The sequence below is a fragment of the Sinocyclocheilus grahami genome, unplaced genomic scaffold, assembly GCF_001515645.1.
Source record: "Sinocyclocheilus grahami isolate Dianchi unplaced genomic scaffold, SAMN03320097.WGS_v1.1 scaffold131.1, whole genome shotgun sequence".
NCBI lineage: Eukaryota > Metazoa > Chordata > Actinopteri > Cypriniformes > Cyprinidae > Sinocyclocheilus > Sinocyclocheilus grahami.
The window spans coordinates 17391-44103 of NW_015505310.1; the positions used below are offsets into that span (position 1 = coordinate 17391).

General features: G+C 35.5%; 1 protein-coding gene across 1 annotated transcript in view; it reads left to right on the forward strand.

Annotated features, from left to right (window-relative positions):
- The first annotated feature begins 7988 nt into the window (after positions 1-7988).
- Positions 7989-26713, forward strand: part of LOC107590617 (putative tyrosine-protein phosphatase auxilin) — a 34194-nt gene continuing 15469 nt past the window's right edge. Inside the window, exons 1-4 of the mRNA XM_016279484.1 lie at positions 7989-8383; positions 20124-20274; positions 23714-23763; positions 24125-24273. Coding sequence (XP_016134970.1) covers positions 8191-8383; positions 20124-20274; positions 23714-23763; positions 24125-24273 — 543 coding nt within the window. The 5' untranslated portion in view covers positions 7989-8190. The remainder of the gene's footprint in view (positions 8384-20123; positions 20275-23713; positions 23764-24124; positions 24274-26713) is intronic.

Consider the following 26713-nt stretch of genomic DNA (forward strand, 5'->3'; position numbering starts at 1 on the left):
AGTTGCGAAACTACATTTTGCAACTAAAGTGGCATTTCAAAATACTATTTATAACCTAAAGCTAATATTGTAAAATTTTATAATCAAATAAGAAAGGAAATGTAATTACTCATGTAAATAATCCGTTTGGGCCTGTATTCAAGTATTAGAAGTCATTTGTGCACTCACCCTCCAGGTTTCCCTCGAACACTAGCTCAGGCTGAAGCCCTGAACAGTGCCTGTGATCTGGATGTAGCCATCAATCTCAACATTCCTTTGGAAACACTGAAGGAAAGGCTGCGACATCGATGGATACATCCACCCAGTGGCAGAGTGTACAACATGTGCTTCAATCCTCCCCGCATCCAGGTGAACATTTTATTCTTTCAGCTAACTTTGGCAAGGTTCTCCCAAAGTTACGAAACATTCTTTAAATAATGTTAACAGAATGTCTATTCAAAGTTATCTGAGTTTTAATAATCTCAAAATGCTAGCATAAAAATGTTATTTATACATTGCTCAAGGATCATTTTTTTCCTGAAACGTTTTTAGCTGGGGGTAAAGTTTTTTGTTTCAGAATGGTCAGAGACCATTCAAAATTAACTTTACCATAATGTTGGCAGAATGATAAAATGGAATGCTCCCTTAACATTCATATAACCAAGAAAAACCTTTTAAAAACCTTTTGAAAAATTAAAATGACAGTGAGCAAAACAATCTAAGAACATATTTTTGTTAACTGGGTATGTAGCAACATTAAAATAGCGAAAAGTTAGTAGGTTTTGAAGGAATAATGAATGTGAAAACAAACCGCCATTCCCTTATATAATTGTTTCTGCAAAAAAAAACCTTCTTATTTAAACTCATACTACTCATTCCAATTCCTGATTTCTAAGGAGCACACATTTCTATGCACTGGAAAGATTTGGACAGCAGGGCAGCATCAGAAATACATTGTAAAACCTGGTAACCTGCAACTGTTAGCTTACCTAATCTGACTCATGAAAATAGTTTTGTTTGTGTAAATCTGTCACGGTCCAGGTGTGTGGAGGCAGGCAGGATGACGAGGACGACAAGGATATTTAATGTAGCAACAACAAGGCAGAGACAGACACACACTCGGGGTAACATTTACAATAACCGACCAACTAGAACACAAGAGACAGGAACAGATATAGGGCAGTTAACGAGGGACCGACAGGTGAGCACAATGAGGTGATTAACTAATAATTAGACAGGCTAAACCAAAACAAGGGGAAGAAACCACAACAAACAGTCCACAGGGGTGTTACAAAATCAATGTATTTAGGCTGATTTACTGATATTAAATAATGCTTTTAACTGGAATAAAACCCATTAATTTAGATGTTACCATTTAGTTACATTTTTTTAGTCTGGATGACTCCCTGGACAGTGTACTTACCACTGAACTAGGCAGTGGATTGAGACACAAAAGTGTGAGTTGTGTGTTCACACTGAGTAACATAGTGAGAATGAAACATAATTTTCTTCAAATGGAAAACAGTAAATGCTTCTGCATAGCATAATTTAATTTCTACATTTTAAACTACCCTTATAAAACTATTCTACCTTCTTGCATTAGTTCCAGCGTTAAAGACCCCTGAACCAGCTAATAAAGGTCTTTGAAATTACTCCAAAATTACAGCCAGGTGTTTTGAAGCAGGGTTGGATCTAAACTCTGGCCCTCTAGGAGAACTGAACCTCTTGGTAGACCCCTGTTTTACGGGCTTATTTCACAAAAACCTTGTGAAAGTTTTTTTTAGCTGTGTTACACTGCTAGCTGTGTCATCTCTTAAAGGAATAGTTGCACTTAAAGAAATAGTTGACCCAAAAATGAAATTTTCCTCACCCTTAGGCCATCCAAGGTGTAGATGTGTTTCTTCACTGGAAAATATTTGAAAAAATGACATCACTTGCTCAGCAATGGATCCTCTGCAGTGAATGTGTATTGCTGGAATGAGAATTTAAACAGCTGAATAAAACATCACAGTAATCCACAAGTAATCCATGTTTCCACTTCCAGTCCATTAATTAACATCCAGTGAAGTAGAAAGCTGCGTGTTTGTAATAAACAAATTAAGATGTTTTTAATTAACTTCAAACCATTGCTTTAGGGCTAAAATAAAAATATAAATCCTCTATCCATAATATTGCATAAGTATTAAGTCTCGTTTGAATTAGGAGAGAAATATGCACGGGTCAAGCACCTTTTTACAAGTGAAAACAGCCCAAAAAAACAGTTCTAACAAATATGTTGGTGGGTGAGAGGACAACGGGGATGATGTTTGTCACTGGAGGAAGCAATATTATGGATTATGGACTGGTATTTTGGCCAGAAGTGACGGTTTAAAGTTAAGTTGCCTTTATGATTTGTTTCTTACAAACATGCACTGCAATGAAGTTAATTACTTGTGGATTATTGTGATGTTTTTATCAGCTGTTTGAACCCTCATTCAGAAAGTGATTCTCTGCTGTGAAATCTCAATGCAGAGAATCCATTGGTTAGGAAGTGATGTAATGCTAAACTTCTCCAAATCTGTTCTGATGAAGACATAAACTCATCTACATCTTGGATGGTCTGAGGGTGAGTAAACTTTGAGCAAATGATCAGTCTTGGGTGAGCTATTCCTTTAACTGCACCCTACTGACATTAAAAAATATTGTCCTATGCATTTACTATCGTTATATTACATCTATACATCTTTCTTGTAGCTTGTACTATTGTGGGCAATGTATGAAACTTTGTATTGCTAGCGTGACGTTATTGCCTCCTTATGATAAATCACTTGTTGCATTCCTCACTTGTACACACACACACACACAGGCCCTATATATATAGCCTATGTAAGCCTACAGCCAAAATATTTTTTAATGATTATTTATTATTATTGTTAGCTTTCTGCTGGTAAAAACGTCTCACGTGGCATCTGGCCAGCTGGGTGGGATGCTCTGGCCGGGGGCTGCAATATGTGTAATAACGTTTACAAATCCTACTACGGCGAAGGCTTGCCTCATGAATATTAATAAGGTAAAATACACGTTCCCAGTTGGACGTTCCAGGAAGTTTGCCGTGCAACGTCACCATCATCTAATTAATATTCAGGAGCTCAGTATCAGCCATAGTAGCACATACAATTATTATTATGTCTATATGGCACATACCATCTGCGTCCAGTCTGTGCGCGGCATCACGGAAGTCCACAATATCACACACAGCTAAAATGATCATCATCCTTCCCATGAAAAATAAATAAACGAAATAAAAATAGTCAAGTTTGACTGCTTAATAGCCTGTAGCTTAAAAAACAACTAACGTTACAACAAATCAGCGATAGATTTGACTCCCAATTCAAAAATCCGTTCCGTGTTTTCTTAGATATGAACGCTTACGTGCATATTTTGTACAGTTAGAATGATTAAACATTTTTAAAAATAAAAAAAAGTATAAGTACGTATGTTTATTAATCTAAGGTTAGATCAAACTGACGGTCAGGCTGTGGATTTGGCTTGAAGGTTTTGATTCGATGATGCTGAAGAAGCTCTTCATCGCCGCTTGAAGAATCTGATCGAGCACGATTCGCTGAGACACGCGCCAATCTGACCTTTGACAGCCAGCGAATGACAAATGAAAGGTCAGCGTTTCTGACATCAGCTGGGGGGCATCGGAGAATGAGAGGCAGCGCATCGAAAGGTAGGAGGAAAGCGCTGTTTATAAACCGCTGAATGTGTTTATTATTAGTAGCTGTAGCCATACAGCAGTGAATGAGACATCTTCGATATTACGGAGTGAATTGTTATTAATATATAAACCGTCGTGGCTGTCGTGATGTCATAATCAATCCCGAGGTTGGATTTTCATCCTTATCTGCATTGCTAAATAAGTATTACGTTTCATGTAGTGCCATAGGTGTTTTGTTTAGATGTGGTCTTCATCATGCCAACACCGTTGCAGCTTAATATCGCGCTTGAGAATTTGTATATGACGATAGGCCTGTTTTAAGAAGCAATAACCTACAAGAGTCACGACATTTGGATCAGATCAGCTGATCGGACGCCTGATGCAGAGGAGGTGATGTTTAGTATCATCGCTTACTATTATTATGTATTCGGATGAACCGAGATTTCGACAGAAGAATAGACCGTACTGGAAAATCTAGTTTTAGGATTGTAGATGATTTGGAACATGGTCGATTTTTAGCTGGTCTAAGATTGGCATATTTTGCAGGTGCAAGCCGGTGTTCTGACAAATAATGCTACCTATCAGATTATGCTACCAACACTGTATTTATCCCACTGTAAGGGTAGGTTTAGGGTTGGGGTAGGTGTACATGTTAATAAAGCCTCACACCTTATTAATATCATGCTGGAAGCACAATCTGATATGTAGCACTTTTCGCTGTCGAATTATGCTACCATCTGATTTAATGGGATGTAGCAAAATGTAAATCTGACAGGGTAGCACCGGTCATTTAGCTGTTTGACCAGCTACCATCGTCCAAAAAAACAACTTGAAAATCTTAAGCTGTTTTGATATTTTATGTGTTATGATTTATGTATTTGTTGCCTATGTATGTATGTATTAATTAATCAGTTTATTTATTTATTAAAGTATGTATGTATGTATGGATGTAGCTGGCTAGCTAGCATTTCCAAGATGCTAATAATCGTCTTAGACCAGATAGAAACCAGCTATATATTCTAAAACACAATTTTCCAGCAGGGTAATATATATATATATATACTGTATATATATATATAGAGAGAGAGAGCTAGATCTTTAATATAACATTTTATGGAACACATTTTTAAATAATATATAATAGTTAGGTACACTAATAAACACATTCAGGGCAAATGAGAAAAAAAAATCAGATAATTTACCTGAAGTTTGCTGGTTCGTTTTATTCCATACAATATTACTGTTAGTTTGATCCACTGATAATAAGCAATGATTAAATCCGCTCTTCATTCATTCTGGAAAATGGTAGTAAATGGCACAAAATTATATGATCTCATCTGATCCATCTTCTCTATGTTTTTAATTGAAAAAAAAAAAATCACAGACATTTGATCAGTGACAAAGAAGGTGTTATATTGTTTGATTGTTTTTAATGTGTAATCTATAATATGCACATGGTCAGTTTATGATGGTTTAAAAGGTTTAGGGGAATCCCTTGCACCATAATGGAGCTGTGCAGAAGGGTGCGCTCCCTGCCTCTGTTGCCATGGACGCAATATCGCATGTCCTCACAGTTTCGGCTTTACATTAGAATGTTTCTCATGACTGATGATGTCTCATCTCAGCTGAATTGATCCAATGTGAGTTTTAAGCCTATATAATTTTTTACCAGCTGCAAAGAACTATCGGTTTAAACTATAAGGGTTCCTAAAGGGTTAATGCAACCTTAGTAACTTCTTTTTAAGCAAGCTACTACAATTGAAGCTTTCATTATGTTAAAAATTAATCCAAACCCATGAATCCAAGTCCACTTCGTTCAGCCAACATATTAACCAAGATACTTTGTGGTCTGAGTGTCACCTGAATCACCTACAGTGCGTGAGGCATGTAAGCTTTTGTTAATGGTTTCATAAAATTCGTTGTAGTCTTATACAGATGCCAGTTTGTGAATATGAAGACGGTCTTTTAAACATATTGAAATAAAAAGAGAAAATAATGCTTACTTCCTTCAGTCCAGTCTTGCTTTCTAAGCATGTATAAAGTACTAGATTTGCCTCTAGGGTATAGAGTGCGATTTCTTTTTAAAGACGCTTGTAACATTGTAGGTGACAGATTATCAGACATTTACAAGTTACAGGCCTTGAAAAAGATCACAAGATGTGTTAAAAAACAACCTTGTGTGAGTGTAAGATTAACTCCGACAAGCCTAATGCTTTTCTATCAAAGCCCGTTTTTGCCAAGAGATAAAAAAAAAAAAAAGATAAAAAAGGTAATATTACTTTTTTTTAATTTGTGAGATATAAACTCAGAATTCTGTTTTTTGTTCTTGCAATTGCGAGTTTACATCTCACAATTTAGATTTTTTTCTCTGAATTATGAGTTTACATCTCACAATTGTTTTTTCCCACCACTGAACAAAAAAAAGGTATGATTGTGACTTTTAAATCTCACAATTCAGTTTATATTTCACAATTATGAGTTTATATTTCACAATTCTATTCTAATTCTATCACAATTCTAAAAAAAAAGTCAGAAAAAAAATCCAAATTGTGAGATGCAATCTCAGTCTTGGGAAAAAATAAGTGCAATTTTTTTAACCCTGTGGCAGAAGCAAGCTTTTTAATTAAAAAAAAAAAAAAAAAAGCTGTTGAACAAAAAATAGTTTTACTTGTGTATTGCCTGAAATGCAATGATTGCTATTCTGGCTGTTGGTGGGGCTAATGTGCATATGCTTACCATTTTCTCAGCTGATGATTTTCATTATATATAGCCTACTGAAATAACAATATTGACATTCTCTTGCTCTTCAAATAGTACCATGGGATTAAAGCAACATGATCATATGTTCTGTCTTTTTAAAGTTTGTATTACAACTACAAGTGTCCTCCAGCTGACTTTTACTGATTGTTTTAATAACAGTAAAGGTAAACGAATGAATTGGAGTTAGCGTTAAATTGGTAATTAATGGCAGACAGCAACCAGAGCTTTTCTCTTGGTGACACTTGGTGACACTTCCTACATGCTGTGTTCTCAGTCTCACTCTTCTCAAAGAGTTGCCCGGACTTCAGCTCTCTTATGAGAAAGCATGTAGCCACAGTGGATGCCAAGCAAGGGGGCTGCATAAATCATCCTACCAGAGAGGAAGTCTTGGATTGCCTGACTTCCACTGGCAAAGCACAAAACACTATATCAGGGTTACCCATAGACAGAAAACAATGCAAAGCCCATGCAAAAACAACAACATTTATTTAGCACTGCAGGGCACAGATACAACCAAGACAAATTTATGTTTGAACTAAACAGCCATAAAAGTACACTTGGTTTTTCTTTACTGGAGAAGAGGGATTTTTACCTTTTACATACTAAATATGCATGCCTTTATTATCAAGTCTTACAGCCTTTAGTGTTTAGAAATGACTTGTTCTGAAATGTTTATTTGTATGCAAAGCAAAAACAGGCAGATTTGAACAAGAACAAGCTGTTTTGCTGAAGCTTTTCAGACCATTCAAAACAAACAAAAAATATATTAAATAAATAAACAAGATTCTATTAATAAACCATAGACAGAATCTGCATATTTTCCCTCCAACTTCTTTATGCTTATTTTGAGAGAAATTCTAAAAGCATGCATGATAAAATTGGCGAAAATAGTTAATAAACAAACAAGAAAGGGGTGATTTATTAACAGTCTGCATGCATGTGCAGATTCAATGCAGATTTGGGGCTGGTTAGAAATACTACGGAAAAAGGAATGCACAATTGGTGGCTGACTAAATACTTTTTTGCCCCACTGTATATAAAGGTTTTTAAATTAAATTTTAAGTTTTTTTATTTTATTTCATCATTTTCATGACAGTTAAGCACATTTCCCTCCTAAATATTAATTAATGTATCGGAACATTTTAAATTAGTTTTTTGTTTGTTTGTTTGTGTATTTAATATCTATTAATCTGAATGATGGTTCATATTATTGTAATACAGTAATATTTAACAACTTTTACATTAATTCACTTCATAGTATATAACTTTTACTGTAAAACAATGATTTTTTTTCCTAATTAAAATAATGGTAACTGTAAATGTGCTTAATTGTTAAGAAAATAATGTAGCAATGCAAAATACAATTTTCCTTTTCATGTAATTATTAACTATTTGCTTGTGTTATGATGACCATCGTAATAATGTTTGTTAATATGATCATTCAGGTAGGTTATAGATTTATTATACACTTGTCTAAATGAAATAATGAGATACAAAGCAGGCACAGGATGTGGACAGAGGGTGCAGAGTGGGATGTTAACCGGCTGCATTGATTGGCTGCTGGCTCTGTGTGTGTGCAGCGTAGTAAATGCGGCGCTTGAAGACACACCGCCCTCTTCTCTCCCGCAGCTAGCGGCCGTATGTAGCGGGACATTATTCCCTCCCTCCGAGCTGTCCCACAGAACATGTGCATTCCCCTAGTCTCTTGAAATCGTCGTTGTCTTACGTCTATGTGATTGCCAATTGTGCTCATGAGCCTGCTAGGTGGCTACAAGAAAAAGAGCAGTTACGATGGCTACGAATCTTTGCAGCTGGTCGATAGCAGCGGAGACTTCTACACCGGGGGACGAAGCGGCGGCGGCGGCGGTTTGACGGCAGGGACCCTCGGCAGCGTTAAAACAGGCCCCGCGCGGCAGGACGACTACAGCACCATGGACAGCTCAGGTATGAAAACCGTGTCGACCGGATGCCGCTCCTTCGTCTGACACGCATCAAACAAGCTGTTTTGTGTTTGTTTTTAAGGCATGCTGCTTTCCCGTTAGAATCCAAGGTGGTGGATTAAATATTAGTTGGCGATATCCGCCGGAAGCATGTCTGTTCGTGTGCTGTGTCATGTCAATTGATCAAAGTCACAGTCTGGCTTATTGGAAGCTCCACTAACTACTTTGATTGTTAGTTGATAGATGAGCTATTGAAATTCGAGTATTGTGAACTAGGTATGTGACTCTGGACCACAAAAAACAGTCATAAGGGTCAATATTTTTTGAAATTGAGATGTATGCATCATCCAAAAGCTGAATAATTAAGCCTCCCATTGATGTATGATTTGTTAGGATAGGACAATATTTGTTCGAGATACAACTATTTGAAATTCTGGAATCTGAGGGTGCCAAAAAAAATCGAAATATTGCGAGAATATCGCCTTTAAAGTTGCTCAAATGAAGTTCTTAGCAATGCATATTACTAATCAAAAATTAAGTTTTGATATATTATCTTATAATATTTTCATGGAACGTGGTCTTTTCTTAATATCCTATTGATTTTTGGCATAAAAGAAAAATCGATCATTTTGACCCGTAACAATGTATTGTTGGCTATTGCTACTAATATACCCGTGCTACTTATGACTGGTTTTGTGGTCCAGGGTCATATATATGTGTATAAATGACGTATGTTGATGCCTCGTACGTTGATGTGCTATGCAGGAGCATCAAGGTATTGCTCAGCATGCTTTGGACGTGCATATAGTTGGGTTTCTTGCAAGCAGTTTATGGACTAGGATAGCAATGGCTAAAAAAGAGTTTTGATGTCTGTATTATACGGGTTGCTGCTGTTTTACTGCAGTGATCTGGGATGAAAGGTGGCCTTCAGGACTGAGACATGAGGAAGAGCTAGTGTCAGGTGTTTTAGTCCCAGCTGATGTCTGCTGCTGTTTGTGAGAAAGAAAACTTGGCCTATATAGACTATACCGTAATTGTTTTTGTTAAATTTTACACAAAAAAATTAAAGCTGTATGTACCAGAACATATTAAAAAAAAACTGTGACGATAAGTCATTCAATTACATAGTTATTAATATTTTTAATCATGAATAAAAATGATTGAATTATGTAATACTACTATACTAACCAACACTGTAAAAAGTGGTAACCTTCAATATCTTGCAACCTGCTACATTGCGAGTAAATCACTCGCATATGCGACTAAATCTTCACTCTGGGCGACTAAATGATGTCTAATATTAGCCAATGGCTAATAAATTCTCAGATTTTACTCGCCAGTGTGTGAGTTGGAGGCTGAGTATATGATTAGCACAGATATATTTTCACTCACAGAACACTCTGACTGAGCGCTTCAGAGTTTCACTCTCCGTCAAGCGATCTGTGATATTTTTCAGTTCATTTAAATGGATGTGCATTTTTTTTTTTTTACCCAGACATTTCAAATTAACACATTTTAGAGCTGTAACAACAATACCGTAATACCGTGAAACCGTGATATTTTTGCTTAAGGTTATCATACCGTCAAAATCTCATACCGACCCATGCCTACTTTCCTGAAAAAAAGAGTTCCTTTGGAAATCTTCAGCTTTTAAGAACTGCCGGGTTTTCCTGTAGTAGGCGGAACTAATGCGCAAATGACAATCTCATTGCTCATCATCCCTGTTTTGATTTCAGCGAATCAGTTCGAGCAAACGCACACAACCTGATTAATATTCATGAATCCAGTAGCTCATTAATCCTTAGTGCGTGTTTATATTGTTCTTATTAGTAGAATTCGTATAATAATAATATCTTATCAGTATTATTGTTGGTTTTTTTTTTTTACAGGAACACTGAATGACCAAAAAAAGCACCAGCACCAGTCCTAAGTTCATGGTTACCAAGTTTTAATTCTATTTACTAAACTTTTATTATTAAATAATACTTGATTATCATATTATAATGCTTGACTGCTTGACTGACTGATATTAAGAGTGTACTTTCAGATATTTAAAAAGCTGTACCATTTTACAAGCATTATATATGTATAATTTATTATCTATATATTATAAATGTACTGTATTAGGTTGATTCAGCGAATTGAATAAAACCAGTTCATTTAGATGTTATGATTTTTGTATTTGAGCTATTAAAATTTTCTTTTTTGTAAAATGCACTGAAAATAACACATTGCGATATTATTTTAAACTTATTTAAACATGATGACTGTAAGTAAGTTCATATAACCATGTAATCAAAACATACAGATGCTACAAGCCAAACAAATAATGCTAGATAATGATTAAATCATTATAAATGACAACTATGCCTAACAATATAACTGATAACATGAATGAAGAACATAACTTTGTTAATTAAATCTAAACAAATGTGATGGTTAGAGCGAAGAAAGCCACTTTCTTCACTGATTATAATGTGATACACTGTAAAAACCCGCAATTGTTACCATAAAGAGGTATTTAATACCTGATATGACCCATAAAATAGTTTTATTGGTATTAATTCATGTATTTAGGTTGATATTAAATAATATTTTTGACTTAAATAAAGCCAGTTAATACCATTTTTAGGTTACCTTTCCATTTTGAAATCCATTTCAGCAATGTTTCACCATAAATTATTTTACAATTAAGCTAAACCTGTCTTTAAAAAAACCAATGGTGTGGTTAACCAATAGCATCTTCTGTCTCTATTCAAAAGAAAGTTCTGACACAGTGAACTATAACAGTAGGTTTACATCAAGAGGCAGGTGCATGGTCCAGCTTTGTGTTGAGGGATTTGTTGTGACGGTTTGCTTCATTGCAGTGGCCATGTTTTCAGCATGCAGTCTAGTCACAGTGCATTTAGTGTGTGAATCTAATATTCGCTATTTTTAGAGAAAATACTGTGCTTATTCAAACCTCTGTTCATTTAGTTTCATAATTATTCACTTTGCATTTCATGAGAGAATTTTGAATGTTTTAAATTGCTGCTTGAAAGGACAGTAGCTTTGTTTGAGTCTGTAGGTGATATATAATTGAAAAGCCAGTTGGGTCTTGTAACAAGACACAGAAGCACACCATTACACACACAAACACACACAGGGGGCTGCACGTCACAGAGAGAGCGCGAGAGAGAGAGAGAGCGAGACAGCGGAGTCAGCTGTCTTAACCGTGGCTTGTGTACTGCAAACACATATTCATCACTGTGTCTATCACGCGACTCTGTTCCCCTTTCGGGCTTGAACTGATGGTAAAACTGACATTATTTACTGTCTTTATGTTATTTTGAAAGCTGAAGCTCGCGATTATGGTAAGGGGCGTTACATTTCCGACGAGTGCTTGTGGTGTTCGGCCAATCACAATGCACTGGGTCAGCTGGCCAATCAGAGCAGACTGCGCTTGTCGGAAGGAGGGACTTTGTAGAAAACGAAGCGTTTGAGAGAGGCGGGGCATAGAGGGCTTGTTTTTTGAACATTAAAGCATGTCAACATATTCTGTTACACCAAATACACAAAATAATAATCTTTAAAAAAGCATCATATGACCCCTTTAAAAGGACAAAAAAAGGGAGGATTGTGATAGCGATAGAGAATAAAAGAGGAAATGTGTTAGGAACAAATTCTTTTATATTACAAATGCACTGATCTGATCTTTGTGCTCAGGACGGCCCCCTCTCTCTGTCACACACATACAAGCGCTCTTGGGCTCTTTGTGCGATTAAAGGGACATTGGTAGGAGTTCAGAGACTCTGGGCTCTGTGAGGGGGCAGCCTTGGACTTTGAAGTCAACTGCACTCCTGCGTATTTGCTCACTCAGAATAGAACTCCTCTGTACCTTCATGGCAAGTCTGACAGGAAGCCCACTCTCTGGCCGGGCCCACTGTTAAAGCAGTGCCAGGCCACCCTGTTCTTCTAGATACAACAACAATTTGGAGGCAGAAAAGTGCTGATAAGGTCTCTTTTTTGGAAGTTCTTCTCTGTTTACTGGTAAAAAATAGTACAATTTAGTAATACTGGTAAATATTATTACTGCAATTCATAAGTTTCTGTTTGAATAGTTATTACTCCAGTCTTCAGTGTCACATGATCCTTCAGAAATTATTCTAATATGATGATTTGGTGCTCAAGAAGCCTTTCTTATTGTCAATGTCAGTGTTAATGCAGCTTTATGCTAATTTAGCTTTTTGTGAAATCTGTGATACACTGCCATTCAGGTTTCGGGTAATTATAAGTAAGATAAAAAAAGGATACATTCAATTAATCAAAAGTGAAATAAAAAAAGCATGTATAATGTTACAAAAGAGTTATAGTTCACATAAATGCTGTTCTTTTGATTTTTTTTATTAATCAAAGAATCCTGAAAAAAAGCTTATCACCATTTCCAGAAAAAAGGATAAGCACCACCGTTTTCATCATTAATAATAAGAAATGTTTCTTGAGCAGCAAATCAGCATATTAGAATGATATATTACTATTTAATACTAATACTATTTAATACTATTTTAGTAATGCTATTTTGAGTGTATTACGTAATAATCTAGCGTAGCGTCAGTTCTGGCAGGTCACGTTAGTCAAGCTCGCATCAGCTGACTCAGAGCTGATCCCCATCAACCTATTGGAATATGACACCCATCTAAGTATTCATATATAAGGTCCCGCAGTAGTATCAGCAGTTTTCGCATTGCTCAATAGCTAATTACCCTCCTCCATCCCCAACTCCTCCTCTGTCAGTCAGGATTCAGCCTTCTGATTCTCCTTTGAATCAGACTAATTCTAAAATGTGTACATAACATTATTGAACTTAACGATATCTGCAATACATTTATGTTGGTTCTGTTCTGTTTACCCTGGGGGGGTTATCGCTGCTCTCCCTGCTCTCATCCATGCTAGGCTGCATGGATGCGCAGGGAGTTCTTGCCCAGAATGGAACCATACCGCCAATACAAACTGTATGCTAATTGTCAATCATCTTTGACGATAGTGGTCCTGACAGAAATGCTATTTTTACTGCATTTTTGTGAGCACAAGAGATTTTTTTTTTAAATAACTTAAATATTCCTATTACTCTTGAACACCTTTTTATATATTGCAAGCAACATCACTGATATTTTATTATAGTACATTATTGTTATTTTTATTTTTTAAGGCACTTATAGGCCTTGTAAGGCCATAGCACAGCATGAGGAAAATCTTTAAAAAACACAGGCAAATACAGACGTGTGTATCCTTATGTTTCTCATCCCCGTGAAGACTATTTTCCCCACAGGATGTTTCATCTCAGCAGATCTAAAGAGGGCACACTAAACACTAACAGCCTTCTCTAATGGCTGCAGCTCTTTAGAATGAAAACATTTAATCTGAGTGTAAGTGCACAAGTGTTCAGCTGCAAGGAAGTGATCCTAAATGAACATAGAAATGTCTGAAAATGGCTGTATTTTTACAGATGTTGTCATGTGCTGACAGGTAAATTCAGTTTGGATATGTGTACACACAACCTGTGTATGCGTTGTGAGAGATAAGAAAAAGTGCAATAAAATTGTTTTTAAAAATCAGAAATTTATTAGCCATTCTGACAAATTGCTTTGCTTCAGTGTATTTAGAAAATGCTCTTTTCTGTCTTTTAAAATATCCCCTTACTATTTTGGTGTGAGAAACCGCTGCAAATGATTCAGTGCATGAGTGAACTGTTTTAATGACTCAAGCTGGAGCGTGAACAATTTCAAACCTTTTTGTAAAACTGTTTGACCGATTAGATCAAAAGAGTGATTCATTCGCAAACCTGCCTAGCTAGTTTATGATTCTAAACAGCTGATAAAAACACACATGACTTGATAGCTGAAATGCTATCTAAGAAAATTATTTTCAGGTTGATATACAGTAATCTTCATTGACACATAAGGATTTATCAGTAATATTTAACTGGGGCACAGCAGTATTTCACTGGGGCTCATGCCCCAGTAAAAAGGGTCTAGCAACACCCCTGTTAGACAACCTGTCACTGGGGGAGAAGACAATCAGTGTTCGAATTGAGGGGGGGCTGGGGGGTCCTGGACCTCCCATAAGCATTAAGGGACCCCCCATAAGACCCCAAAAAATATACTTGGAGGGGACCCCTGGTTTTTTAATAAAACTTTAATACTTAAAATTAAGTTTCGATTGCTGTATTAAATTTAGACCTGCTTATGTTACATCATATTTTATTTTTACACGTTTTTACAGCGTTGCTCATTATAACCAATCACACACGATTCTGTTGAGCTTTGGAATGCAGTAGCCAATCAGAGGCGTTCAGATTAGTCATCTCTGAAACCCCCTTTTTTCAGACTGAAACTCGCAAATTCCCTCATCATAAGCAACAAAGTGCAGATGTAGTTACGATGTAAGTTGTCCGTGTATGGGCAGCTTCATTGATTATAAGAGGAGTTATGAGTGCTTAAACACTAGCTAGACTGAATGCTCATTTAGAGTGTTCTTTCACTGCATGATTCAGTCTAATAAATTGCATTTAGAATGCTCCCAAAATTCAAGATATAGGGGCAGAAAATGTATATGTTTGATTTTATACAACAGTTCAATAAACAAGAATTTTATATTAAGAGACTTACGTTTTAGACACCATATTGCCTATTTTTTGCTCTATTTCACAAACAAAAATGGTTCCAAACAAAGCCACAGCACTGTTTTGCGTCTCTGAAAAACATGACAGTGTTTCGTTTTTGAATGAATCAACCGTTTCAATGATTTGGTTCAATCACAATGACCCACTTATTAACAGGGACTTGCTGCCACCTACTGGTGGTTTTAATTTCACATTTTAAAGTACTTTTTATATTTAAAAAAAAAATCATTTGAAATATCAGTATTCAACGTTTTAAGATTAAAATATTAAAACATTATTTATGCATTTGTAACTGCAGGTTAAAGCATTCATGTCTTGCATTAAACAGTGTGTATATGCATCTAAATTTACATTTACATTTAGTCATTTAGCAGACGCTTTTATCCAAATCGACTTACAAATGAGGACAATAAAAGCAGTCAAAACTAAAAAAAGAGCAACAATATATAAGTGCAAATGACAAGTCTCGGTTAGCCTAACGCAGTACACGTAGCAAGGTGTATATATATATGCCTTGAATTTTATGCGAGCAGCTACTGGTAGCCAGTGCAAATTGATGAACAGAGGTATGACATGCGTTCTTTTCGTCTCATTAAAGATTAATCTTGCAGCGGCATTTTGGATTAATTGTAGATATTTGATAGAAGTGGCTGGAAGACCTGCCAAGAAAGCATTGCAATAGCCTGGATTATAATATATATATATTTTATTATAACTATAAATGCCACTTCAGATGCAGCTTTTGTGTTTCCTCTGCATTGCATGAATTTTGTTGATAATGATTTTATTTGTTTGGTAACAGCCCCAAATGTCTTATTATTGTATATTGAATAAATGTAATAATTTGACACATTTCTAGAAAAAATGGCTTTACAAAGGTAAAAATTCCCATAAAGGGTAAAAATCATTTTATACTTATTGTAAAAGATTAATTTCTGTCACTGCTGTGAACTGACCACTACACAGAGTCAGCTGTCCATGGCAGTCCTGCAGAGCAACACACTCTCAAACTCACAAAATAGCATCTGATTATCGATCGTTATCGATAAAAACCCAGAAAATATAGAGATATCATGTTTTGTCAACATCGCACACCCCTAGGCTAGATATTTAATTCTTCTTTGCTTAGTGATTATTTGGTACACTAATCATCGTAAAATAATCTTTTATCTTAGAATTAGGTTTTCTCAATGATAACGAGGACAAGACAAAAAATATGCATCATAGGTACAAAGTTGTATTTTATTTTATTCTATTTATATATATATATATATATATATAAATATGTAAAATAATAAATATAATAAATATTTATTTATTTTTTGTGAAGGGGTGGGGGGGACCCCCCAAGAGCTTTGACACAATTCGAACACTGAAGACAATATATTTCTGATGTATGAAATTTGGATTTAAAAAAAGAGTTATATTAAAAATGTATTAATTTCAACAAACTTTTTTATTAATTAGTTGAATGAATGATACAGTGACTCATAAATAGGCATTTACTTGTTTCATTCCTTGTTTCATTCCTAAATAAATAAAGTTTGTATGAATGAGTGGTTTGAATGTACAGCTCATTCATAAAAAGTCATTTGTCTCTACACCTACTGTGATAACAGAAAATGAGGGAGTCAAAAAACAAACAAACAAACAGACAAGCAAAGGATGCTAACATTGAAAAGTCAGTTGTACTGGAATGCTATTCGACCAAACAAATTTGAGGACAAAACTGTTGTTTAAACTTTTATAATGATCTATTTTATCATCATTAAATGATTATTACCTATTATCATCGGTTTGTGATTACCTTTGCCGTCATGTTTGTTTACACTTAAATGCAGCACAGGAGAGCAGTAAAAACCTAAAAATAGATTTTTATCTCTATTTTCTGTTTATCGCTACCTTTTTGGAGCCGATCACTGATCATTGATCACAGGAAGCAGTATCTGCCGACTCTATCACAGATACCAATCTCGTTGAAGCCTTCTTTTTAACATGTATAATTATTTATGGTGATACTCCAATCAGGATTTTTACAGACATTCATTCAGGGCCTGAATTTCAATTTTGAAAATGGGGGAAATTAAGTGACTCTTGTGGGGTGTATTTTTTTAATTTGAGGGGTGGAAGGGGCATTTTTTGACATTTTTCAAAAATATATAATTATCTCATCTAAATGTTTGATCATGCAGTTTGGTTTTTGCAATGGGGCAATTGTTGCACAATAGCTTACATACAACACAGTCCTGATTTCGTGAGCTGTATGTGAGGCATCCTTAAGCCCAAAGTATACTTCGGCCGTCCACGTTCCACGACGGTCCTAAAACCTAAACCCAAACCCAAAAACCTAATGTAATTTTTCAAAATTATTGCAGAAAAGAAGCTCTGTGACCAGTAGAAGTTTATAATTCTTTCTTACACTGAACAAAATTATAAACGCAACACTTTTGTTTTTGCCCCCATTTTTCATGAGCTGAACTCAAAGATCTAAGACTTTTTCTATGTACACAAAAGGCCTATTTCTCTCAAATATTGTTCACAAATCTGTCTAAATCTGTGTTAGTGAGCACTTCTCCTTTGCCGAGATAATCCATCCACCTCACAGGTGTGGCATTTCAAGATGCTGATTAGACAGCATGATAATTGCACAGGTGTGCCTTAGGCTGGCCACAATAAAAGGCCACTCTAAAATGTGCAGTTTTACTGCACAGCACAATGCCACAGATGTCGCAAGTTTTGAGGGAGCGTGCAATTGGCATGCTGACTGCAGGAATGTCCACCAGAGCTGTTGCCCGTGAATTGAATGGTCATTTCTCTACCATAATTCCCTGAGACGGTTTCTGACAGTTTGTGCAGAAATTCTTTGGTTATGCAAACCGATTGTTGCAGCAGCTGTCTGGGTGGCTGATCTCAGACAATCTTGGAGGTGAAGATGCTGGATGTGGAGGTCCTGGGCTGGTGTGGTTACACGTGGTCTGCGGTTGTGAGGCCGATTGGATGTACTGCCAAATTCTCTGAAACGCCTTTGGAGACAGCTTATGGTAGAGAAATGAACATTCACTTCACGGGCAACAGCTCTGGTGGACATTCCTGCAGTCAGCATGCCAATTGCACTTTCCATCGAAACTTGCGACATCTGTGGCATTGTGCTGTGTGATAAAACTGCACATTTTAGAGTGGCCTTTTATTGTGGCCAGCCTAAGGCACACCTGTGCAATAATCTTGCTGTCTAATCAGCATCTTGATATGCCACACCTGTGAGGTGGATGGATTATCTCGCAAAGGAGAAGTGCTCACTAACACAGATTTAGACAGATATATGACAATATTTGAGAGAAATAGGCCTTTTGTGTACATAGAAAAAGTCTTAGATCTTTGAGTTCAGCTCATGAAAAATGGGGGCAAAAACAAAAGTGTTGCGTTTATAATTTTGTTCAGTGTACATATTTTGTTCATCATAATAATCTCAATATCTACTGATTGGCTTCATCACTCTGTCTCCCTTCCACCAATAAGCTGGTGTGTGGTGGGCGTTCTGGCGCACTATGGCTGCCGTCGCATCATCCAGGTGGATGCTGCACACTGCTGGTGGACGAGGAGATACCCCCTGACAATGTAAAGCACTTTGAGTGCCTAGAAAAGCGCTATATAAATGTAATGAATTATTATTATTATTATTATTATTATCTTTACACATGAACACAACTTTTATGAATTTTGAAGCCTAAATTTTGCCATAAGAAGCTAAACTTAAGCTTCCAACAACTCTTTAAATCTTTATTTAAAAACATTTTCCCTGAAACTTGCATTCGAATCATTTTCAAGAGTGTGATTATGAACACACGTTTACTACGTTTACATGCAACCAAATAATCTGTTAGTAATCAGATTGATGGCTCAATCAGACTGAAATGCCTTCATGTAAACACCTTAATCAATCCGATTGAGCTCGATCTGAATTAAATTTCGATTGAATCAGAAGGGTGGTGTGTGTATACCTTTTGTAATCTGATCAAGATGACATGTAAACACTTGATTGGATTCAAAACCAAAACGTACTGCACGAAACTGGAAAGAAATGGCGTAATGATGCATGACAAGTGGAACAAGCTGTTGTTCTTGTAGAATTAATTGTCATAAATGACTGTCATGTTATTCTAAAATTCTCCTTTCACTCATCGTCTGTGAACAGAAGCAGAACAACGTCCCATCAGTCCTCACTTCATACACTCATCCACAGACGGCTTGTTTTGGGCATGGGAATGCTCGTCATCCTATTTCTGGGATTTGGCCTACAGAAATACATAATTTCTCCAGTACTCTATATGTAGTTGTTGCATAAATCCTGAACCCCAGTGAACATTCGACTTCACTGATGCTTGTGTATAAAATCTGCAGCTGAGTGGGAGGTGGCTGAGTCAGATTTTTTGAATATGGGTGTGGTTTAGTGTGCTAGACATGCCAGGTGCTCAATGTTTTCTCCATTTCCTCATGTCTATTTTATTGGCTCTTGCACTTACACACAACTTCGTACCATCATCTAATGCACATTGACATCTGTACATACAGTAGCATTTGTTATTGATTAGCCTATTTAAAGTATGAGGATGCTTTAGTGAAACTTGCATAGTTTAGAAGAGCAGGTTGTGGACAAGCTTTGAGTATATGGTAACTGTATTTACAAGGAAAACGAAACCTTCAGATAAACACAAAAAGCACATGCTTTGCCTTTGAGTTTGCTCTGTGATCAGCATCAGACATCTTTGTTAAAAATGTTTGATATGCGTTGCAATATTTAGTCTGCATGCTAGTCATTGTATAAGCATTTACACATATATAATGTGTGGTCTTGACTAGTGGTTAGCTGAGTTTATACATGACCATTTCCACAAAAATATTAAAAAGCAACTGTTTTAACATTGATAATAATAAGAAATGTTTATCGAGCACCAAATCAGTATATTAGAATGATTTCTGGTTTTTGGTTATTCCAGTCTATCACTAATCATGACATGTAAGATGTGTGTTTGTGGTGTCCCATCTGCATGTGTGTTGTAAGATATGAAATTCTGATCATTTGAAGGCCCTCCATCTCCAGATTTGGACGGAAACTATGGAGGGGGACTTCTGGATATGGTTAAAGGAGGTGCTGGAAAGTTCTTCAGCAACATCAAGGACAACCTGAAAGACACCATCAAAGACACCTCTACCAAGGTTATGAACCAAGTGGCCACGTAAGTCCTCATCGTGTATTCATGGTTTTGTGTACATCAGATGTCACACATGGAGCCATATTACCCCAATGTAGAAAACAGCTTGTTAAACATAGCAAATAATGTAGCTCAGTATAAAACAATAGAAGTCTGTGGAAATTCCCCACCATGATAGAAAAACGAATTTGTGTGTTTGTTTTATGCATGTTTGCACTTGTGTTCGTGTGTAAGACTTCAGAGAAAACAGAGTCAAGGTCTTTCGATGGAGTTCCTGGTGACCTAGTTTTGTATAACGATTGTTGCTATTAATATAACAGGACTCCTCAATGTAATGACTCTTTTTAGGTGTGTGTGTGTGTGTGTTAATATTGAGGATATGGGCAGTCAAACAGAGTTTGTGGTTTGTTACAACAAGGCATCTGCACTCTCAGGAAAGAAGATACAAAGCTGTCACTGGGTCAGTACCCTAAGATTCAAAAGCTAAAAGGTACATCATTGCACCTTATGTACCCTTAAATGGTATATTAGTACCAGGTAAATATTAGTACTTTAAAATTATGTATTAGTAACTGAACTAAATACATTAGTACCTTTTAAATGGGTACCATTTTTTCTGAGAGTGTGACAAAAGTATTGATTTAAACGTTTTTTATTTATTTATTTATTTTTTACATATTTTAAATGTATGTGAGGTTATGCTTCATGCATGTATATTAGGCAATATGTACAATGACCAATATCAGTCAATAGTTTGGACATACCTAGTCAATTTTTTCACATTTTTAGAATAACTTTTAAGTCAAAAAGAAATATATAAGTATTTTAAATAATTAAATAAAACTAATTATAAAAAGCAAAGTATGGGCAAATTATATTTTAAATGAATGGTAATATTGTAAAATAATATTTATATTTTTAAAAATATTTTATAATTGATATTTGTCTATTAAAAAACTCTGACAAAAAGCACTAAGGCATAATATAATCCTTCAGCTAAAAATGTTTATTTAACAGGTTAGTTCACCCAAACATGTAAATTCTGTCATCATTTACTTACCTTAATGTTGTTCCAAATCTGTATGGCTTTCTTTCCTCTGCAGAACACAAAAGAAGATATTTTGAAGAATGTTGGTAACCAAATAATGCTGGTCACCACTGACTTCCATTAAATGGAAAGAAAATTAGATGTTTCTCAAAATATATTTTATGTTCTGTATATTTTATGTTCCAAGAAAGAAACAAAGAAATTACTAAAGAATTACTAAAGACTAAAGAAACGAAGAAATTATTTTGAATATTTCTTAATAGATCACCATGTTAGAAGTTAAAAACCACATGGGGAGTAAAAATGGCAACATCCACTCAAACCAAAGTAGTGATAGTGAACTTATTAAAACTAAAAATTTAATTGTGATATGATTTGCACTTTAAATTTTTTTTTAATTAAAACATGTTTGGGACATGCATACAGCATAATAACCCTGCTAAGTTAAAGTGTTTAAATTATTTACATGAAGCATGATGAAAAAAACTCTCCAGCTCAACTTTCCAAATGTGCTTTTCTCTTACACACACTAATACACTGGTAATGCTATTTTCCGCCACCATGTAAAGGCTGAATGACATCCATACACACAAACAGACCACTGCACAAACACACACACTGTAAACTAGTAGTGTATTTCATTCACCTCTTGCACAGAGGCTTAGAATAGCTTGTTTACATATGATCACATTAGAGGGACCTCACGCTTCAGCAGATTACACAGGTGATTTGGGTGTTGTGTAATGCTGTCCAGTATGTCTACAATTACTGTTAGCCTCACGACTTATGCCCAAAGACAGAAAAAAACACTTCCATCCTAAAGTTTGGGGGCAGGTTTTGAAAGAGGTTTACTCACCAAATGTAAAATTTAAATAACAGTTTCTGTTTTAATATATTATAAAATGTACTTGTGCTTCTAAATATTTTTGTGGAAACCATGATACATTTTTTTCAGAATTCTTAGATGAGTAGAAAGTTCATAAGAACAGCATTTATTTGAAATATAAATATTTGTAACATAATAAATGTCTTTACTGTCACTTTTGAACAATTTATTGCGTCCTTGCTATTTTAAAAATATTTTATAATTGATATTTGTCTATTAAAAAACTCTGACAAAAAGCACTAAGGCATAATATAATCCTTCAGCTAAAAATGTTTATTTAACAGGTTAGTTCACCCAAACATGTAAATTCTGTCATCATTTACTTACCTTAATGTTGTTCCAAATCTGTATGGCTTTCTTTCCTCTGCAGAACACAAAATAAGATATTTTGAAGAATGTTGGTAACCAAATAATGCTGGTCACCACTGACTTCCATTATATGGAAAGAAAATGAGATGTTTCTCAAAATATATTTTATGTTCTGTATATTTTATGAAAGAAAGAAACAAAGAAATTACTAAAGAATTACTAAAGACTAAAGAAACGAAGAAATTATTTTGAATATTTCTTAATAGATCATGTTAGAAGTTAAAAACCACCTGGGGAGTAAAAATGGCAACATCCACTCAAACCAAAGTAGTGATAGCGAACTTATTAAAACTAAAAATTAAATTGTGATATGATTTGCACTTTAAAAAAATTGTAAATTAAAACATGTTTGGGACATGCATACAGCATAATAACCCTGCTAAGTTAAAGTGTTTAAATTATTTACATGAAGCATGATGAAAAAAACTCTCCAACTCAACTTTCCAAATGTGCTTTTCTCTTACACACACTAATACACTGGTAATGCTATTTTCCGCCACCATGTAAAGGCTGAATGACATCCATACACACAAACAGACCACCGCACAAACACACACACTGTAAACTAGTAGTGTATTTCATTCACCTCTTGCACAGAGGCTTAGAATAGCTTGTTTACATATGATCACATTAGAGGGATCTCACGCTTCAGCAGATTACACAGGTGATTTGGGTGTTGTGTAATGCTGTCCAGTATGTCTACAATTACTGTTAGCCTCACGACTTATGCCCAAAGACAGAAAAAAACACTTCCATCCTAAAGTTTGGGGGCAGGTTTTGAAAGAGGTTTACTCACCAAATGTAAAATTCAGCATTTATTTGAAATATAAATATTTGTAACATAATAAATGTCTTTACTGTCACTTTTGAACAATTTATTGCGTCCTTGCTAAATAAAAGAAAATCTTAAAAAAAAATCTTACTAACTCTGAACTTTTGAATAATAGTTACAGTTGTATAGGTATAAGATACAATTAAATACATTTTAATTAAACTTTTTAAGTAATATGGGTTGTAACTTTACCATAATGATAAATTAGAGTTTTAACATTTTTAGGAATATCAGAATAATTTAATGAAACATTATACCTTCAAAATGGATATGAATATATGTTGTGCTGTCAAATCTGAGTTTATATGTGCTCTTATGTGTAATGTAGGTATACAAAAGGAGAGTTGGACATTGCCTACATCACCTCACGGATTATTGGTGAGTAATGAATAATTCTGTGGTAGCGAATGATAGCCATGTTTGTATACCACTGTATTTGCATTTTCTCCATGGTTTTCACAAATGGATGGATTTATATGCATCACATAATGTGTAGACGTGTATCCTCATGTACTCTTTCCGTTTGAACTGTTGGAAACCATCAGCCAGTTTGAACTTATTTAATGTATTTGCTTATTTCTTACCCCTCTCACCCCGTTATTCCAGTTTAAATGCATTTCATTAAAGAATATCAGATGCTAAAATTGTTGTTTGTGTTTTATCTGTTTGTATTGGCCAAACTGGACCTACTGGAAAGAAGTATTATAACAGTCTCCTAATTGTCCTTTCATTCTGTCAGTGATGTCATATCCTGCTGAGGCGGTGGAGATGGGCTACAGGAACCACACAGAGGATATCCGTTCCTTTCTGGACTCACGGCATGCCGACCATTACACTGTTTTCAACCTGTCACAGAGGAACTATCGGGGGGCCAAGTTCTCCAACAGAGTGAGCGCAATCACCTGCATTCCCTGACTTACATACTTTCATTTCACATTTGTGACCCTGGGCCACAAAACCAGTCTTAAGTCACTGGGGTATATTTGTAGCAATAGCCAAAAATACATTATATGGGTCAAAATTATCGATTTTTCTTTTATGCCAAAAATCATTAGGATATTAATTAAAGATCATGTTCCATGACGATATTTTGTAAATGTCCTACTGTAAATATATTCAAATTTAATTTTTGATTAGTAATATGCATTGCTAAGAACTTAATTTGGACAACTTTAAAGGCGATTTTCTCAATATTTAGATGTTTTTGCACCCTCAGATTCCAGATTTTCAAATAGTTGTATCTCAGCCAAATATTGTCAATGGAAAGCTTATTTATTCAGCTTTCAGATGAAGTATAAATCTCAATTTCGAAAAATTTACCCTTATGACTGGTTTTGTGGTCCAGGGTCACATTTCACGTCACTTTGCAAATCAAAATGCCAGTGGGTTCAGTAGTAAGAGTGAATATATATATATATATCTAGAATAAATATATTTTCCTCATCCCATTCCATCACAGATTGATTTTATTTGAACAAAAAAATATATTTCTATTAAAGCTCAGAACACGATTTACAGCAGATTTCCAAGTGGAAGTATAATGGGCCAAGATATCTTTGTTGTCATCAAAAACACACTCTGTAAAATGTCATGGGAAATGTAAAAAGGGGGACAAATTGTATAGCTTAAATTGTAATCCATTATAAATCAGTCATATAAAATGTTTATACATCAGTTCCCAAACTTCTCATTAAAAAAAAAAAAAGGAAGCCAAATGATAAGTCTGTTTTTCACCCACAGAATTGATTGATGTTATTTTTTTAAATAATAACAACTTTAATAATATGTTGCTCAGGGATATTAAGTATGGGTTAAAAAGGAACACATTTCTGGTTTTGTGTAAATGGTTGTGTCTGGTTTTGTCCACCACCTCCTACCACTTCTATAACAGCTGATGATTTTGCCACATTCTTCACAGACAAAACCAGAACAATCAGTAGCCAATTCTCAGCCCCACACACATAGGACTTCAAACCAACCCCACCCACTGCAAAAACTCCCATCTTCTCCTTCTGCCCTTTCTAACGGAGCATGCTGCACAACTTCTTGTCCAGGCCCTTGTCATCTCTAGGCTGGACTACTGCAATGCTCTTCTGGCTGGACTCCCATCAAGCACAATCAAACCTCTACAAATGATTCAGAATGCAGCGGCACGACTGGTCTTCAACGAGCCCAAAAGAGCCCATGTTACACCTCTCTTTATCTCCTTGCACTGGCTACCGGTCGCGGCACGAATCAAGTTCAAGACGTTGATGCTTGCATATAGAACAGCCACAGGCTCAGCACCCGCCTACTTCCACTCACTACTACGAATTTACATCCCCTTCAGAAGTCTGAGATCCGCTAGTGAGCAACGCCTCGTGGTACCATCACAGAGAGGCTCAAAATCACTTTCCAGAACATTCTCGTTCACCACTCCTGGCTGGTGGAACGATCTTCCCACCCCTATCCGGAATGCTGAATCCCTGACAATTTTCAAGCGACAGCTGAAAACTCATCTCTTTCGAAGCTACTTGACTTCATCATAAAAAAAATAAAAAAAAAATAAAAAAAGTATCTCTCTCTTTATTTATTCCTTCTCTTTCTAGCTTGTACTTATTTGAACAATGTCTAACAACTTGGTATTACAACCACTTCTTGTGTCTGTTTGCCTCTTTAAGAAGAATCACTTTATGTATCCCCCAATTGTAAGTCGCTTTGGATAAAAGCGTCTGCTAAATGACTAAATGTAAATGTAAATGTAAATGAAGGGGTACTTGAGCCTTATTGACGGAGCTCTGGTGTACAAAAAGGTTTGGGAAACACTGGTGTCATCTGGGATACTTGTTCTATGTTGTTAATTTCTTTCCAAAAATGATACTGGTGGCTGTGATGACTCCTCTTTCCTTCTTTCCTTAAATATTAAACAGTGCTTTTCCCATGTAATTAAATAACTTCTCAGATTAACTGCACGACTCAACTATTTCCAGCAATTTCATGGCTTATTTGCTGCTGTACTTATAAAGGATATCTTAGTTCGTTTTGGGATCCCATGATTATGTTCTTATTTCAGTGACAAAAGTGGAGCAACATTTATATATTTTTTACATTGAAGGTTTGGCTTAAATATAATATATTTGATACATGATGACTTTTGAAGTTTTATTCTTACTCAAATGTTGTAATGTTTTTTTTTGACATACTGCTGTTTCATAATGTACATAAATATTAAATATTATTTTAGATCTTGCTTTGATTATGTATTTTATCCATGATTATCCAACTTTTCATATATCTCTCACTCAGTTCCCTTTCAGTCGGTCACTCTCGACGTCACGTCGGATGACCG